Source organism: Pecten maximus, chromosome 1 (assembly GCF_902652985.1).
Source record: "Pecten maximus chromosome 1, xPecMax1.1, whole genome shotgun sequence".
NCBI classification, from domain to species: Eukaryota; Metazoa; Mollusca; class Bivalvia; order Pectinida; family Pectinidae; genus Pecten; species Pecten maximus.
This window is the reverse complement of record NC_047015.1, coordinates 36,789,348-36,805,120: the sequence shown is the minus strand read 5'-3', so window position 1 is coordinate 36,805,120 and position 15,773 is coordinate 36,789,348. Positions and strand designations below refer to the sequence as shown.

At 35.9% G+C, this 15,773-nt stretch overlaps 1 protein-coding gene across 1 annotated transcript in view; it reads right to left on the bottom strand.

The window, feature by feature from the left end:
* The window catches only part of LOC117341927 (titin-like), a 234,759-nt gene that overhangs the window by 153,861 nt on the left and 65,125 nt on the right, over positions 1-15,773 (bottom strand). Inside the window, 10 exon segments of the mRNA XM_033903835.1 lie at positions 1,485-1,583; positions 1,827-1,925; positions 2,365-2,463; positions 2,711-2,809; positions 2,985-3,083; positions 8,223-8,321; positions 13,462-13,650; positions 14,168-14,266; positions 14,933-15,031; positions 15,481-15,579. Of these exon segments, the coding sequence (XP_033759726.1) occupies positions 1,485-1,583; positions 1,827-1,925; positions 2,365-2,463; positions 2,711-2,809; positions 2,985-3,083; positions 8,223-8,321; positions 13,462-13,650; positions 14,168-14,266; positions 14,933-15,031; positions 15,481-15,579 (1,080 nt within the window).

The window sequence follows — 15,773 nt, the reverse complement described above, 5'->3', positions numbered from 1 at the left end:
AGTTTTATAAGTTTAAGAAATATTCAATATTTAGTCAAGGAAATCCTTAATGGATTTAAACACAAAGCACATAGAATTCCTATGAATGTGAACACACAGCTGATGGAATACCTCACACAGGACCTGTAAACTAGAGGGAATCCCTCACACAGGACCTGTAAACTAGAGGGAATCCCTCACACAGGACCTGTAAACTAGAGGGAATCCCTCACACAGGACCTGTAAACTAGAGGGAATCCCTCACATAGGACCTGTAAACTAGAGGGAATCACTCACACAGGACCTGTAAACTAGAGGGAATCCCTCACACAGGACCTGTAAACTAGAGGGAATCCCTCACACAGGACCTGTAGACTAGAGGGAATCCCTCACACAGGACCTGTAAACTAGAGGGAATCCCTCACACAGGACCTGTAGAATCTAGGGAATACCTCACATAGGACCTGTACAATCTAGGGAATCCCTCACTTAGGACCTGAACAATCTAGGGAATCCCTCACACAGGACCTGTACAATCTAGGGAATACCTCACTAAGGACCTGTACAATCTAGGGAATCCCTCACTTAGGACATGTACAATCTAGGGAATCCCTCACACAGGACCTGTAGAATCTAGGGAATACCTCACATAGGACCTGTACAATCTAGGGAATCCCTCACTTAGGACCTGTACAATCTAGGGAATCCCTCACTCAGGACATGTACAATCTAGGGAATCCCTCACACAGGACCTGTACAATCTAGGGAATCCCTCACACAGGACCTGTACAATATAGGGAATCCCTCACACAGGACCTGTACAATCTAGGGAATCCCTCACACAGGACCTGTAAACTAGAGGGAATACCTCACATAGGACCTGTACAATCTAGGGAATCCCTCACACAGGACCTGTAAACTAGAGGGAATACCTCACATAGGACCTGTACAATCTAGGGAATCCATCACACAGGACCTGTACAATCTAGGGAATCCCTCACTCAGGACCTGTACAATATAGGGAATCCCTCACACAGGACCTGTAAACTAGAGGGAATCACTCACACAGGACCTGTAAACTAGAGGGAATACCTCACATAGGACCTGTACAATCTAGGGAATCCATCACACAGGACCTGTACAATCGAGTTGAATCTCTCACTCAGGACCTGTACAATCGAGGGAATCCCTCACTCAGGACTTGTATAATTAAGGGAATCTCTCAATCACAACCTGTATAATCCAGGGAATTCCTAACTAAGGATCTGTACAATCCAGGGAATCCCTCACTCAGGACCTGTACAATCCAGGGAATCCCTCACTTAGGATCTGTACAATCCAGGGAATCCCTCACTTAGGACCTGTACAATCCAGGGAATCCCTTCCTTAGGACCTGTACAATCCAGGGAATCCCTCACTTAGGATCTGTACAATCCAGGGAATCCCTCACTTAGGATCTGTACAATCCAGGGAAATCCTCACTTTAGATTTTAGTAGATATTTACCTCTGTAGTTGCCTCTATGTTGGCACCAAACTTTAGAAGGAGCTCCACAACCTTAATCCTGTTCTTCTTACAGGCAATATGGAGTGGTGTAAATCCATTCTGTAACAATGCATTAAACATTCATACAGTTTTTTAAATTACTGACAAGGTTTTAAACAAAAATAAATCTCATACCCTGAATTATGATCTTCAGAGAAATCAATAAACATTTTCATCCCAGTTTAACCAATTTTTACAATAATGGTTACTAAGTTTATTCAATAATAAATTACACTTTAATCTATTGTCCATCCACAAAGGGGAAAAGGTATGACAGATTAAAATTCAATATGGCTGACTCACCAAAGCCCTAGTGTTAGGATCGCACTTCCTGTCCAGTAGAAGTTTAGCTGTCTTCACATTTCCACAGTGAGCTGCCACATGTAGTGGAGTCAGATAGTCCTGATAACACAGAGCACAATACCGGACTAATATACAAGTTAAGTACAGATTACTGTATACATCAGGTCGTGTAAGAGACACAGAAAATATTTTGTATTATTAGCTACAATCAACATTTCCAGACGAGGTTTAATCATACACATACATAGTGTTCATTTTAATGAAAGATTTTGATCACAAAATCAATTAGACTTTATCTATCACATTTTACATCCAATTATAAATCTTGGATGCCAGACAAAATATCATTATGTCAAAATTGCATTAAAATATATATTATACAAAGTTCATCAGACAGAATCCAGGGCACAAAAAATGGAGGACAATAATGTCCAAAACCTTTCAGCATGACAGATTTTGTTGAAAAAGTAGTCGGCTACCAGCACACAAGGTATGGACCACAAAGTCAAAAAGAGTATATATATACATATATACTAACTACTGTGACATCATCGACTGGTGCCCTGTGGTAGAGAAGAAGGCGAGCACAGTCCATATGGTCACCCTGGGCAGCCATGTGTAGAGGGGTCAGGCCATTCTATGGAAAAAACAGTATTTATTTACATAATAATAAATTTTAATTCAGTTCTTTTTTAGAACAAACATCTATATTGACCAATTTACCATTAACATTAGATGTACATGATTATTTGTCCTTAAGTTAATAAGTTTGCTCGTCAACATCATCTCACATCAATCATTGTTTATTTGATGATCGAGAAATGTTTTGATTAAGATCCACTGTGAAAAGAAATCAGGCATCAGATAAGATAGCATATACTGACCTTAGTTTTACTTGAGAAGGGCGCTCCCCTCTCTAGGAGAAGGTCCACCACATTCTCATGCCCACTTCTGGCCGCACAGTGGAGTGGAGTCAGTCCATCCTGGGGAAGGAAATAGAGCTCTGATATCAGGGGCTCAAAGTAGCATCAACATCTTTTAAAACACATTATAATTCACATGTATAAGGTTCAGAATTGCTTTAGTAAATATCTGTTTTGGCATGTAAACACATTGGTCTGTTAAGAGAAATACACATTCAATCGTAAGACAACTCACCCTTGTCCGTTCGTCAATGGAAGCTTTGTTGTCCAGCAGTAAGATAACCATCTTGTCCTTGCCCCATCGTGATGACACATGGAGGGGTGTGATGTTGTTCTGAAACATTCAGTTCACATTACATGACATTACATGTGTACTGGTGGGTATTATACCTTACTGTTATGACATTACATGTGTACTGTTATGACATTACATGTGTACTGGTGGGTATTATACCTCACTGTTATGACATTACATGTGTACTGTTATGACATTACATGTGTACTGGTGGGTATTATAACTTACTGTTATGACATTACATGTGTACTGGTGTGTATAATACCTTACTGTTATGACATTACATATGTACTGGTGGGTATTATACCTTACTGTTATGACATTACATGTGTACTGGTGGGTATTATAACTTACTGTTATGACATTACATGTGTACTGGTGGGTATTATACCTTACTGTTATGACATTACATGTGTACTGGTGGGTATTATACCTTACTGTTATGACATTACATGTGTACTGGTGGGTATAACACCTTACTGTTATGACATTACATGTGTACTGGTGGGTATAATACCTTACTGTTATGACATTACATGTGTACTGGTGGGTATTATAACTTACTGTTATGACATTACATGTGTACTGTTATGACATTACATGTGTACTGGTGGGTATAATACCTTACTGTTATGACATTACATGTGTACTGGTGGGTATTATACCTTACTGTTATGACATTACATGTGTACTGGTGGGTATAACACCTTACTGTTATGACATTACATATGTACTGTTATGACATTACATGTGTACTGGTGGGTATAATACCTTACTGTTATGACATTACATGTGTACTGGTGGGTATTATACCTTACTGTTATGACATTACATGTGTACTGGTGGGTATTATAACTTACTGTTATGACATTACATGTGTACTGGTGGGTATAACACCTTACTGTTATGACATTACATGTGTACTGGTGGGTATTATAACTTACTGTTATGACATTACATGTGTACTGGTGGGTATAATACCTCACTGTTATGACATTACATGTGTACTGGTGGGTATAATACCTCACTGTTATGACATTACATGTGTACTGGTGGGTATTATACCTTACTGTTATGACATTACATGTGTACTGTTATGACATTACATGTGTACTGTTATGACATTACATGTGTACTGGTGGGTATAATACCTCACTGTTATGACATTACATATGTACTGGTGGGTATTATACCTTACTGTTATGACATTACATGTGTACTGGTGGGTATTATACCTCACTGTTATGACATTACATGTGTACTGTTATGACATTACATGTGTACTGGTAGGTATTATACCTCACTGTTATGACATTACATGTGTACTGTTATGACATTACATGTGTACTGGTGGGTATTATACCTCACTGTTATGACATTACATGTGTACTGGTGGGTATAATACCTCACTGTTATGACATTACATGTGTACTGGTGGGTATTATACCTTACTGTTATGACATTACATGTGTACTGGTGGGTATTATAACTTACTGTTATGACATTACATGTGTATTGGTGGGTATTATACCTTACTGTTATGACATTACATGTGTACTGGTGGGTATAATAACTTACTGTTATGACATTACATGTGTACTGGTGGGTATTATACCTCACTGTTATGACATTACATGTGTACTGGTGGGTATAATACCTTACTGTTATGACATTACATGTGTACTGGTGGGTATAATACCTCACTGTTATGACATTACATGTGTACTGTTATGACATTACATGTGTACTGGTGGGTATAATACCTCACTGTTATGACATTACATGTGTACTGGTGGGTATTATACCTCACTCTTATGACATTACATGTGTACTGGTGGGTATTATACCTCACTGTTATGACATTACATGTGTACTGTTATGACATTACATGTGTACTGGTGGGTATAATACCTTACTGTTATGACATTACATGTGTACTGGTGGGTATAATACCTCACTGTTATGACATTACACGTGTACTGGTGGGTATTATACCTTACTGTTATGACATTACATGTGTACTGTTATGACATTACATGTGTACTGGTGGGTATTATACCTTACTGTTATGACATTACATGTGTATTGGTGGGTATAACACCTCACTGTTATGACATTACATGTGTACTGGTGGGTATTATACCTTACTGTTATGACATTACATGTGTACTGGTGGGTATAATATCTCACTGCTATGACATTACATGTGTACTGGTGGGTATTATAACTTACTGTTATGACATTACATGTGTACTGGTGGGTATCATAACTTACTATAACTTACTGTTATGACATTACATGTGTACTGGTGGGTATTATACCTTACTGTTATGACATTACATGTGTACTGGTGGGTATTATACCTCACTGTTATGACATTACATGTGTACTGGTGGGTATTATAACTTACTGTTTTGACATTACATGTGTACTGGTGGGTATTATACCTTACTGTTATGACATAACATGTGTACTGTTATGACATTACATGTGTACTGGTGGGTATTATACCTCACTGTTATATGACATTACATGTGTACTGGTGGGTATTATAACTTACTGTTTTGACATTACATGTGTACTGGTGGGTATTATACCTTACTGTTATGACATTACATGTGTACTGTTATGACATTACATGTGTACTGGTGGGTATTATACCTCACTGTTATGACATTACATGTGTACTGGTGGGTATTATACCTCACTGTTATATGACATTACATGTGTACTGGTGGGTATCATACCTCAATGCTATATGACATTACATGTGTACTGGTGGGTATTATACCTCACTGTTATGACATTACATGAGTACTGGTGGGTATTATACCTCACTGTTATGACATTACATGTGTACTGTTATGACATTACATGTGTACTGTTATGACATTACATGTGTACTGGTGGGTATTATACCTCACTGTTATGACATTACATGTGTACTGGTGGGTATAATACCTCACTGTTATGACATTACATGTGTACTGTTATGACATTACATGTGTACTGTTATGACATTACATGTGTACTGGTGGGTATAATACCTCACTGTTATGACATTACATGTGTACTGGTGGGTATAATACCTCACTGTTATGACACTACATGTGTACTGTTATGACATTACATGTGTACTGTTATGACATTACATGTGTACTGGTGGGTATAATACCTCACTGTTATGACATTACATGTGTACTGGTGGGTATAATACCTCACTGTTATGACATTACATGTGTACTGTTATGACATTACATGTGTACTGGTGGGTATAATACCTTACTGTTATGACATTACATGTGTACTGGTGGGTATAATACCTTACTGTTATGACATTACATGTGTACTGGTGGGTATTATACCTCACTGTTATGACATTACATGTGTACTGTTATGACATTACATGTGTACTGGTGGGTATTATACCTCACTGTTATGACATTACATGTGTACTGTTATGACATTACATGTGTACTGGTGGGTATTATACCTCACTGTTATATGACATTACATGTGTACTGTTATGACATTACATGTGTACTGGTGGGTATTATACCTTACTGTTATGACATTACATGTGTACTGGTGGGTATTATACCTCACTGTTATATGACATTACATGTGTACTGGTGGGTATCATACCTCACTGCTATATGACATTACATGTGTACTGGTGGGTATTATAACTTACTGTTATGACATTACATGTGTACTGGTGGGTATTATACCTTACTGTTATGACATTACATGTGTACTGGTGGGTATTATAACTTACTGTTATGACATTACATGTGTATTGGTGGGTATTATACCTTACTGTTATGACATTACATGTGTACTGGTGGGTATAACACCTTACTGTTATGACATTACATGTGTACTGGTGGGTATAACACCTTACTGTTATTACATTATATGTGTACTGTTATGACATTACATGTGTACTGGTGGGTATAATACCTCACTGTTATGACATTACATGTGTACTGTTATGACATTACATGTGTACTGTTATGACATTACATGTGTACTGGTGGGTATTATACCTTACTGTTATGACATTACATCTGTACTGTTATGACATTACAGGTGTACTGATGGGTATAATACCTTACTGTTATGACATTACATGTGTACTGTTATGACATTACATGTGTACTGGTGGGTATTATACCTTACTGTTATGACATTACATGTGTACTGCTATGACATTACATGTGTACTGTTATGACATTACATGTGTACTGGTGGGTATTATACCTTACTGTTATGACATTACATGTGTACTGTTATGACATTACAGGTGTACTGGTGGGTATTATACCTTACTGTTATGACATTACATGTGTACTGTTATGACATTACATGTGTACTGGTGGGTATTATACCTTACTGTTATGACATTACATGTGTACTGGTGGGTATAATACCTTACTGTTATGACATTACATGTGTACTGGTGGGTATTATACCTCACTGTTATGACATTACATGTGTATTGTTATGACATTACATGTGTACTGGTAGGTATTATACCTCACTGTTATGACATTACATGTGTACTGGTAGGTATAATACCTCACTGTTATGACATTACATGTGTACTGTTATGACATTACATGTGTACTGGTAGGTATTATACCTCACTGTTATGACATTACATGTGTACTGGTAGGTATAATACCTCACTGTTATGACATTACATGTGTACTGTTATGACATTACATGTGTACTGTTATGACATTACATGTGTACTGGTGGGTATCATACCTCACTGTTATATGACATTACATGTGTACTGGTGGGTATAATACCTCACTGTTATGACATTACATGTGTACTGGTGGGTATTATACCTTACTGTTATGACACTACATGTGCACTGTTATGACATTACATGTGTACTGGTGGGTATAATACCTTACTGTTATGACACTACATGTGTACTGTTATGACATTATATGTGTACTGTTATGACACTACATGTGTACTGTTATGACACTACATGTGTACTGTTATGACATTACATGTGTACTGTTATGACATTACATGTGTACTTAAATCTAGTATTTGTATTCTCAAATCTCTATAATAATTGTGTAGGTAAAACAAAACATGTATAATAAAGTTATTGTCATGTTTGTTTTTCAAAGTCAAACTGTGATAATCACTGACCTTGGCCTTGTAGTTGACGTCTGCTCCTTTGGAGATGAGAAGTGAGCCCACATTTATGTTGCCATAGTGAGCAGCAATGTGCAAGGGAGTGAATCCACTCTGAAAATAAATCATAATCATTTATTCTTTAAATTTTTTTTTTCCCTTTATTTTTTCATCCATCTTATTTTCCAAAATCAAATTTAAATTATGCCTCTCCAATTAGTCCTTTTAATTATGAATATGTTTTAAATGTGATATATTGTAATAAGCAGCTTCCCAGTTTTAATTCAAATATCATGTGTCTAAAAGGAGACACATCTTCATAAAGTGTTGATTTGCCATCACCATAATACTTATTACATTATTCAAAATTTCACAAAAAATTAAGGACCAGTTAACAAAAAGAAATGAATTCCATTTAATTACAATTAATTCAAAATAATTTATCTTCCATTCAATTATCTATAAGAAAATTCCATCAAATAAAATGGAAAAAGAATCAAAAGAGATCCAGAATGTTGAATATCAATCAAATACAGAAAAATATTTCACACATTTAAACCAACACAGGGATTCACTCAGGTGTAACTTGGATTTAGATTCTTCACTGTTCTTTATATACAAACTTCTTCATTTCCTTAAAATCAATTTCTAAAGGGTTTTGTCACTTCATGGAATTTGACTTTTCATCAAATGGTTACTTCTTAATTTATTAATCTATACATTTCATTCGTTTAATACAATGTATTATTTAAAATTTTGTTTTATATATATATATATATATAAATAGCCTGACAATAGAGAATACATGTATGCTATATATAAACCCCCTTCCCACAACAAAAAAAACCCACTTCCTATCTCTGCTTTAATACAAATACTGGCTATAAACTTCAACAGCCTAAAGAAAAATCCATGTAAAAATTTGGGCTATTAAAGTTTGCATACTCCTGGTACTATATATAACAACATGTTACATGTCTAAAACAAAATGCTTCCAAAGCATAGGGTGTTATGTTATCACTTTTGAAATCAGAGGTATTTTTTGAAGAAAAAAAATTGCAGTTTTAAAAACTGATACTAATGTGAGTTGATAAACATAGTGCTAATCTAGAAATTGTTAAATGTCTGCAGTAAACAACCGTTTACAGTATATTACAACATCCTTTTCAAACAAGCTGACTTGTCTTAGTAGATAGGAATCACTTAGTAAAACATTACAACACCATCAACTATCAGAGACCTATTACAGCCGTATAACCAGCCTAATCTGTAGCTACAACATCCCGCTGTTGCTTACAGTTCACACAGATAGAATACTTATACCTGTATCTGTCCCAAAATATAATAAAAATCTGGCCATTTGTTGTTCAAGTTAAAAATCTATGTGTATTTTGCAGGCGTGACACTATCTATATTATAATGTGTAAGGTATGTAGAGTGTGATTAACACTGTTCACCAGGACCTCTTAGCTGTAAATATCCAGAAAACATCTTTCATGTGATATTACAAATTACAAAATGCATCACCATTTATTTTGTGATGCCTAAAATATATGTCTGTAAATAATTCTGAAACACTGTTACCAATTATAGGTCCAGTATGTTCCTGTGAATGACCATTCATTACTAGGTTAATACAGCACGTTGTTACTGCTGTGCTATATGTGATCAACCCTACATATATCACATGAGAAGCCCCTTAATTGAGTCTCATACACCCTGTGCTTGTACTGGTAAGACCACTGACAGGCCCAGTGCATGTACAAGATGTGAATCTCTGAGAGGCCCTATGCATGTGAATCTCTGACAGGCCCTGTACATGTATAAGATTTAAGTCCTGACAAGTCTAGTACATGTATAAGATTCAAGTCCCTGACAAGCCCAGTACATGTATAAGATATGAGTCTCTCATAGAGCCTGTGCATGTATAGGATATAATTCACTGACAGGCCCTATACATATATTAAGATGTGAATCTCTGACAGAAGCCAAAACATGTGTAAGACATAAGTCCTTGATAGGCCCTGCACATGTACAGTAAAATCTGTCTAAAAAGACCTCTCAATGGACCAAGTCTTTGTAGGCAGATAATCTTTAAAGCCAGGTTGAAATATTATGACTATATCAATCACATGTTCAAAGTGGTCTTTATAGACAGTTGGTCTTAATTAACAGGTTGTCACTATAGCAGATTTGACATCATATATTAATCTCTGACAGACATGTGTAAGATAAACCGTTAAGTCCCTGACAGGCCCCATTCATGTGTAAGATAAACTAGCAAGTCCCTGACAGGCCCCATCCATGTGTAAGATAAACCAGTAAGTCCCTGACAGGCCCCATCCATGTGTAAGATAAACCGGTAAGTGTGAGGCCTGACAGGCCCCATCCATGTGTAAGATAAACCGTTAAGTCCCTGGCAGGCCCCATCCATGTGTAAGATAAACCAGTAAGTCCCTGACAGGCCCCATCCATGTGTAAGATAAACCAGTAAGTCCCTGACAGGCCCCATCCATGTGTAAGATAAACCAGTAAGTCCCTGACAGGCCCCATCCATGTGTAAGATAAACCAGTAAGTCCCTGGCAGGCCCCATCCATGTGTAAGATAAACCAGTAAGTCCTTGGCAGGCCCCATCCATGTGTAAGATAAACCAGTAAGTCCCTGACAGGCCCCATCCATGTGTAAGATAAACCAGTAAGTCCCTGTCAGGCCCCATCCATGTGTAAGATAAACCAGTAAGTCCCTGTCAGGCCCCATCCATGTGTAAGATAAACCAGTAAGTCCCTGACAGGCCCCATCCATGTGTAAGATAAACCAGTAAGTCCCTGGCAGGCCCCATCCATGTGTAAGATAAACCAGTAAGTCCCTGGCAGGCCCCAGCCATGTGTAAGATAAACCAGTAAGTCCCTGACAGGCCCCATCCATGTGTAAGATAAACCAGTAAGTCCCTGGCAGGCCCCATCCATGTGTAAGATAAACCGGTAAGTGCGAGGCCTGACAGGCCCCATCCATGTGTAAGATAAACCAGTAAGTCCCTGACAGGCCCTTTACATGTTTATGATTTAATCTTTTATTAGCCATCTGCATGTATAAGATTTGAATCCCTGACAGGCCCCACACATGTATCAAATAGAAGTCCCCAACAGGCCCCACAAATTGTATAAGATACAATTCCCAGAGAGGCCCTATACATGTATAAAATGTAAGACCATGACAGGCCCTGTACATGTATAACATGTAAACGCCTGACAGGCCCTGTATATGTATAACATGTATAAGTCCCTCACAGATCCTGCCATACATGAGATACAGGTGTATACCTATTGTTATCTGTGACTGTTGTTACAGAAACATCCAGTTTCTCAGCTACTACATATCCAAGACAATTATCCCCTCTTATCTGCAGCAGCTGCAATAAGCATTTCACATTTTCCCAAGCTTGAGATTCCACCAAATATTCAATACCCTATCCTCACACCACTATACACAGTGATGCTAGACCTTGTCTTTCCCTCATCACATTCTTTTTTATTTCTTAAAATAAAATAATGTTTTCAGCATTGTTAGTCTAGCCTATGTTATGAATTTTAATTCAGAAGAGAACTTTAGTTTCTGCAGATGAAATTCTATAAAGAAATTTTAAAAAAATCAGAAGAATAGATTCTACATCAGTTTAAATTCAGTAGAAAAGAAAATATAAACAGAGAGAACATTTACAGACAAAATGACATGAAAATCAACCAACAGGTAGATTTATAACTAAACATTATACAATACTTTCTCGTTAGAAATGACCCTCAACATAATCACACTTCACCCATACCACAAAACTTGTAAAAATCATCATTTATTAATACCCATCAATATTTCAATCTCAAAATCTCAAGCTCAAACCATAACAAAAAACAAAACTGTTGGCTTAAAAAAATGTATTTCTTAAAAATGAAAAATTGAGGTAAAATCTTTTCTTCTTTTTTAATTCAAAGAAAATTGCATATGTTTTGAGAGGTTGAATTTTCCTTTCTATATAAGATTTGATTAAGATAATGTACAGTTCTATGCAAGGAATTTGTGTAAGTTTCAGGGATAATAAGGCTGACTGATATACATGAAGGCTTTCATATCTAGGTAGATAGGTGAACATTCCATGAAACTCTTACAATGGAAAACACAATTAACTGAAAACACTGATATCTTAATTATATCCCTACAATTATACATACTGGTATCTGAATCACTGGTACAAAAATAACAAATAACACTCGGATCTTTTGGTAAAATAGTCAAAATAGGAAATGGACAGTTGCAACTTATGAATTACATAATCTACATAAAGCAGATAAAAAACATTAAATAAATACATCTGAATAATGCTTTGGAGACAAAAAACAGTATAACTTTACATTAGAAATTTACAATACATAGAGATCATAGAGATATGAGAGAAAATTAAAAGTTGAACATATAAAGTTATCTCTAAAATAAAATTCAAAGAAAAATTAAAAGCATAACAAATTTGAAAAATAAATAAATGTATAATGTATGAAACCACAAAAACTGAAATTAACACACGATAACTTGGAAAAGTGAGGAAAGATAAAAAGATTCAGCAAAAAGTTTCCTGTGACGGAGAAATTCCACAGCGAACTCAAACTTCAGACTAACAAAGACAAATTGAGACAGTTGCCATGGATACAAACCTTGGTGGTGTCGTTAACCAAACTGCCGCTCTGTTTAGCATGGTTATAAGAATATGGACAATGTTTCAATATGCTTCAGACAATATAATACTATCACAATATTATTGTTAATTGAGGAGTCAATTAAATTTGTTTCTATCTCAATACTGACATATTTTTATGATCTTTGAAACAAACTCCAATTTTTTGCTTGATGCTTAAAATAAAGCAAGAAAATTCATATACAAATTTTAATACTTCGAAATAAAATGTTATCTTTGAATAATGCCTGGAAATTATACATGTAGTTTTTTAATTTTGAAAAGATGTTTAATTAACGACAGAAGAGAAGAATAGTGATTGCTGAGTTTCTGTCAATTTTACCACACACTAACAGATTTATTGATCAAAGGTAAGAACACAATACGATTGTCGAAAATACGAAACATGCATCTTAAAAGACAACTTTGTTAACACATAATGAATATAGATATGCCAGCGGGAATGGTCAGCCACAGCCGTGTCTATGTCTAAATATAAAACAGTGGGGTAACCATGAACATAGAAGTTTTACCTTAGTTTGGGAGTCTACGTTGTTCTGTTCATTCTGAAGGAGAAGGGCTGCCGATTTTATGTCATCCTTCTTTGCTGCGATGTGCAATGCTGGCAGACGGACACGCCCTTTTGTGTCATGCTCTAGAAGGCAGCTTACAACCCGTTCATGTCCCTGCTGAAGAGCTACAGCCAAAGGAGTGAATCCATCCTGAAAAAATGTTTGTTAAAAAGCTGGAATATGATCTGATACAAGAGGAAAATATTACATCTTTCCATGAACGTTTACATATTTTCACAAACATACTTGAAACAAAATGTGATTATGAAAAATGTGTATAAATATTTCTTCATAATATTGAGGATGAAAAAGTAAGAATCAGAGCTAGAACACTCTATACATTTTCTCTGAATCAATACAATCACTCTTGAACTGTCTGTAATGAAGGCTTTTTGAAGATGTGATTTAAATGACAATGAGATATCAAATTATGGTTTAATGGGCCAAATGAGTATGACAGCTTGACATCACTGTCAAATCACGGTTTAATGGACCAAATGAGTATGACAGCTTGACGTCACTGTCAAATCACGGTTTAATGGACCAAATGAGTATGACAGCTTGACATCACTGTCAAATCACGGTTTAATGGACCAAATGAGTATGACAGCTTGACATCACTGTCAAACAGCCAGCCATTAATCATTGGTTAGATTGGCAAACTTACAGCTGTGGCCAGACTCTGGTTTGCTCCACTAGCCAGCAGAAACTTGACCACTTCTGAGTGACCCTCTTGTGCTGCCATGTACAGAGGAGTGAAACCCATCTGTGGACAAAAACAAAAATCAGATATTATTATTACAGGTGAGATTATAGGGAAAAGGTTAAAGGTCATTCGTGCACAAATAGGATACACGTGGAAAGAGGAGTGTGTTATGTAAATGCCATCACGATTAGGTTAGAGGCAGAAAGACAAAGGTTAAAGGTCATCTATAGAAACAATATAATCAAAATTTAGAGGCTGAATGACAAAGGTAAAGGTCATAGGTGTGGAAATGTATTGAAGATACAATATCAATTGTCAAGAGACTTAAACACGAAGGTTAAATGACAGGTGTTATAATAAAGTAAGACTGTAACAAATGTTGAAGAAAAAAATTAGCAGGAAAAAGTCATGTATGTTACTACTATCAGAGGTCAAATTAGGTCAAAGGTCATGCTAGTATATTCTATCAGAGGTCAGCTTAGGACAAAGATCATGTGTGGCTAACAAATGGTCATTTTTTGTGTTGAAAATTTAACACTGACTGTGATAAGACCAACAAACTATTGAATGCTATATTGTAAAGAAAGTTTTCCCTGTACCAAAGGCTGCAGTGTCACTGTCAGGCATATATGGACAGCCAAGAATTAATGATCCCTTCAACTCTCATATTAACTTGTATTTAGGACTAATGCTGGACCACTGACCTAAAAAAATGATAATTTATACCTGAGCTTGAACGTTGACTTTGGCCCCATTTTCAACGAGAAGCTTGACGATTTCCTCATGGCCTGCCAAGGATGAGATGTGGAGAGCTGTATTTCCTTTCTGTATACAAAATACAATTTCAAGATGAGTCATATTCAATTTAGAAATTGAAGCCTGACAAAAAAAAATATGTTATCAAATTTTAACACATCATAGAATTTTAAAAAATGATCCACTTTAAATAATAAATGAATATTTTGCAGTGGAATCAAATGCAATCATATTTAAATATAATCTTGTACTGAAAGTTGAATGGTTTAATTTTCAATGAATACAATTTTTGTCAAGCATCCAGATCTACAGTTATAATAGTTATTACATGACAATAAATGTGATCTGTGGCAATGAGCTATATATATAACTGTGGGCTTATTACTAGACATGTGCTTATTGCTAGCTGACAGTTATTTATGAAAAGCAGGAGATATTCTTCAATTTTAAGAATGTTTTATCTAGAACAGATCATATTGCTTGATTTTTAAAGTTCTCTTATAGGTGCAGTGTATTACCTTTGTAGCTGCTTCAACATTGGCTCCGCGTTTCAGGAGCTCAGTTACGATGTTTATGTGTCCCTCTTTCGAAGCCAGATGTAATGCATTCAACCCATTCTGTAAGGGAAAAGTACAATCAGTCAAATTAACTTGTCAGACAAAATTTACTTCATTTTTGATAATATTTTCATTTCAAAAAAATGTTTGCTGAAGAATATGACACATTAAGAAAATAAACCTTGCCTTGGATATTTTTTTTAATTATAAATTTTGTATTGAATATATTCTACAGTGGAAATGCTTTTATGAAT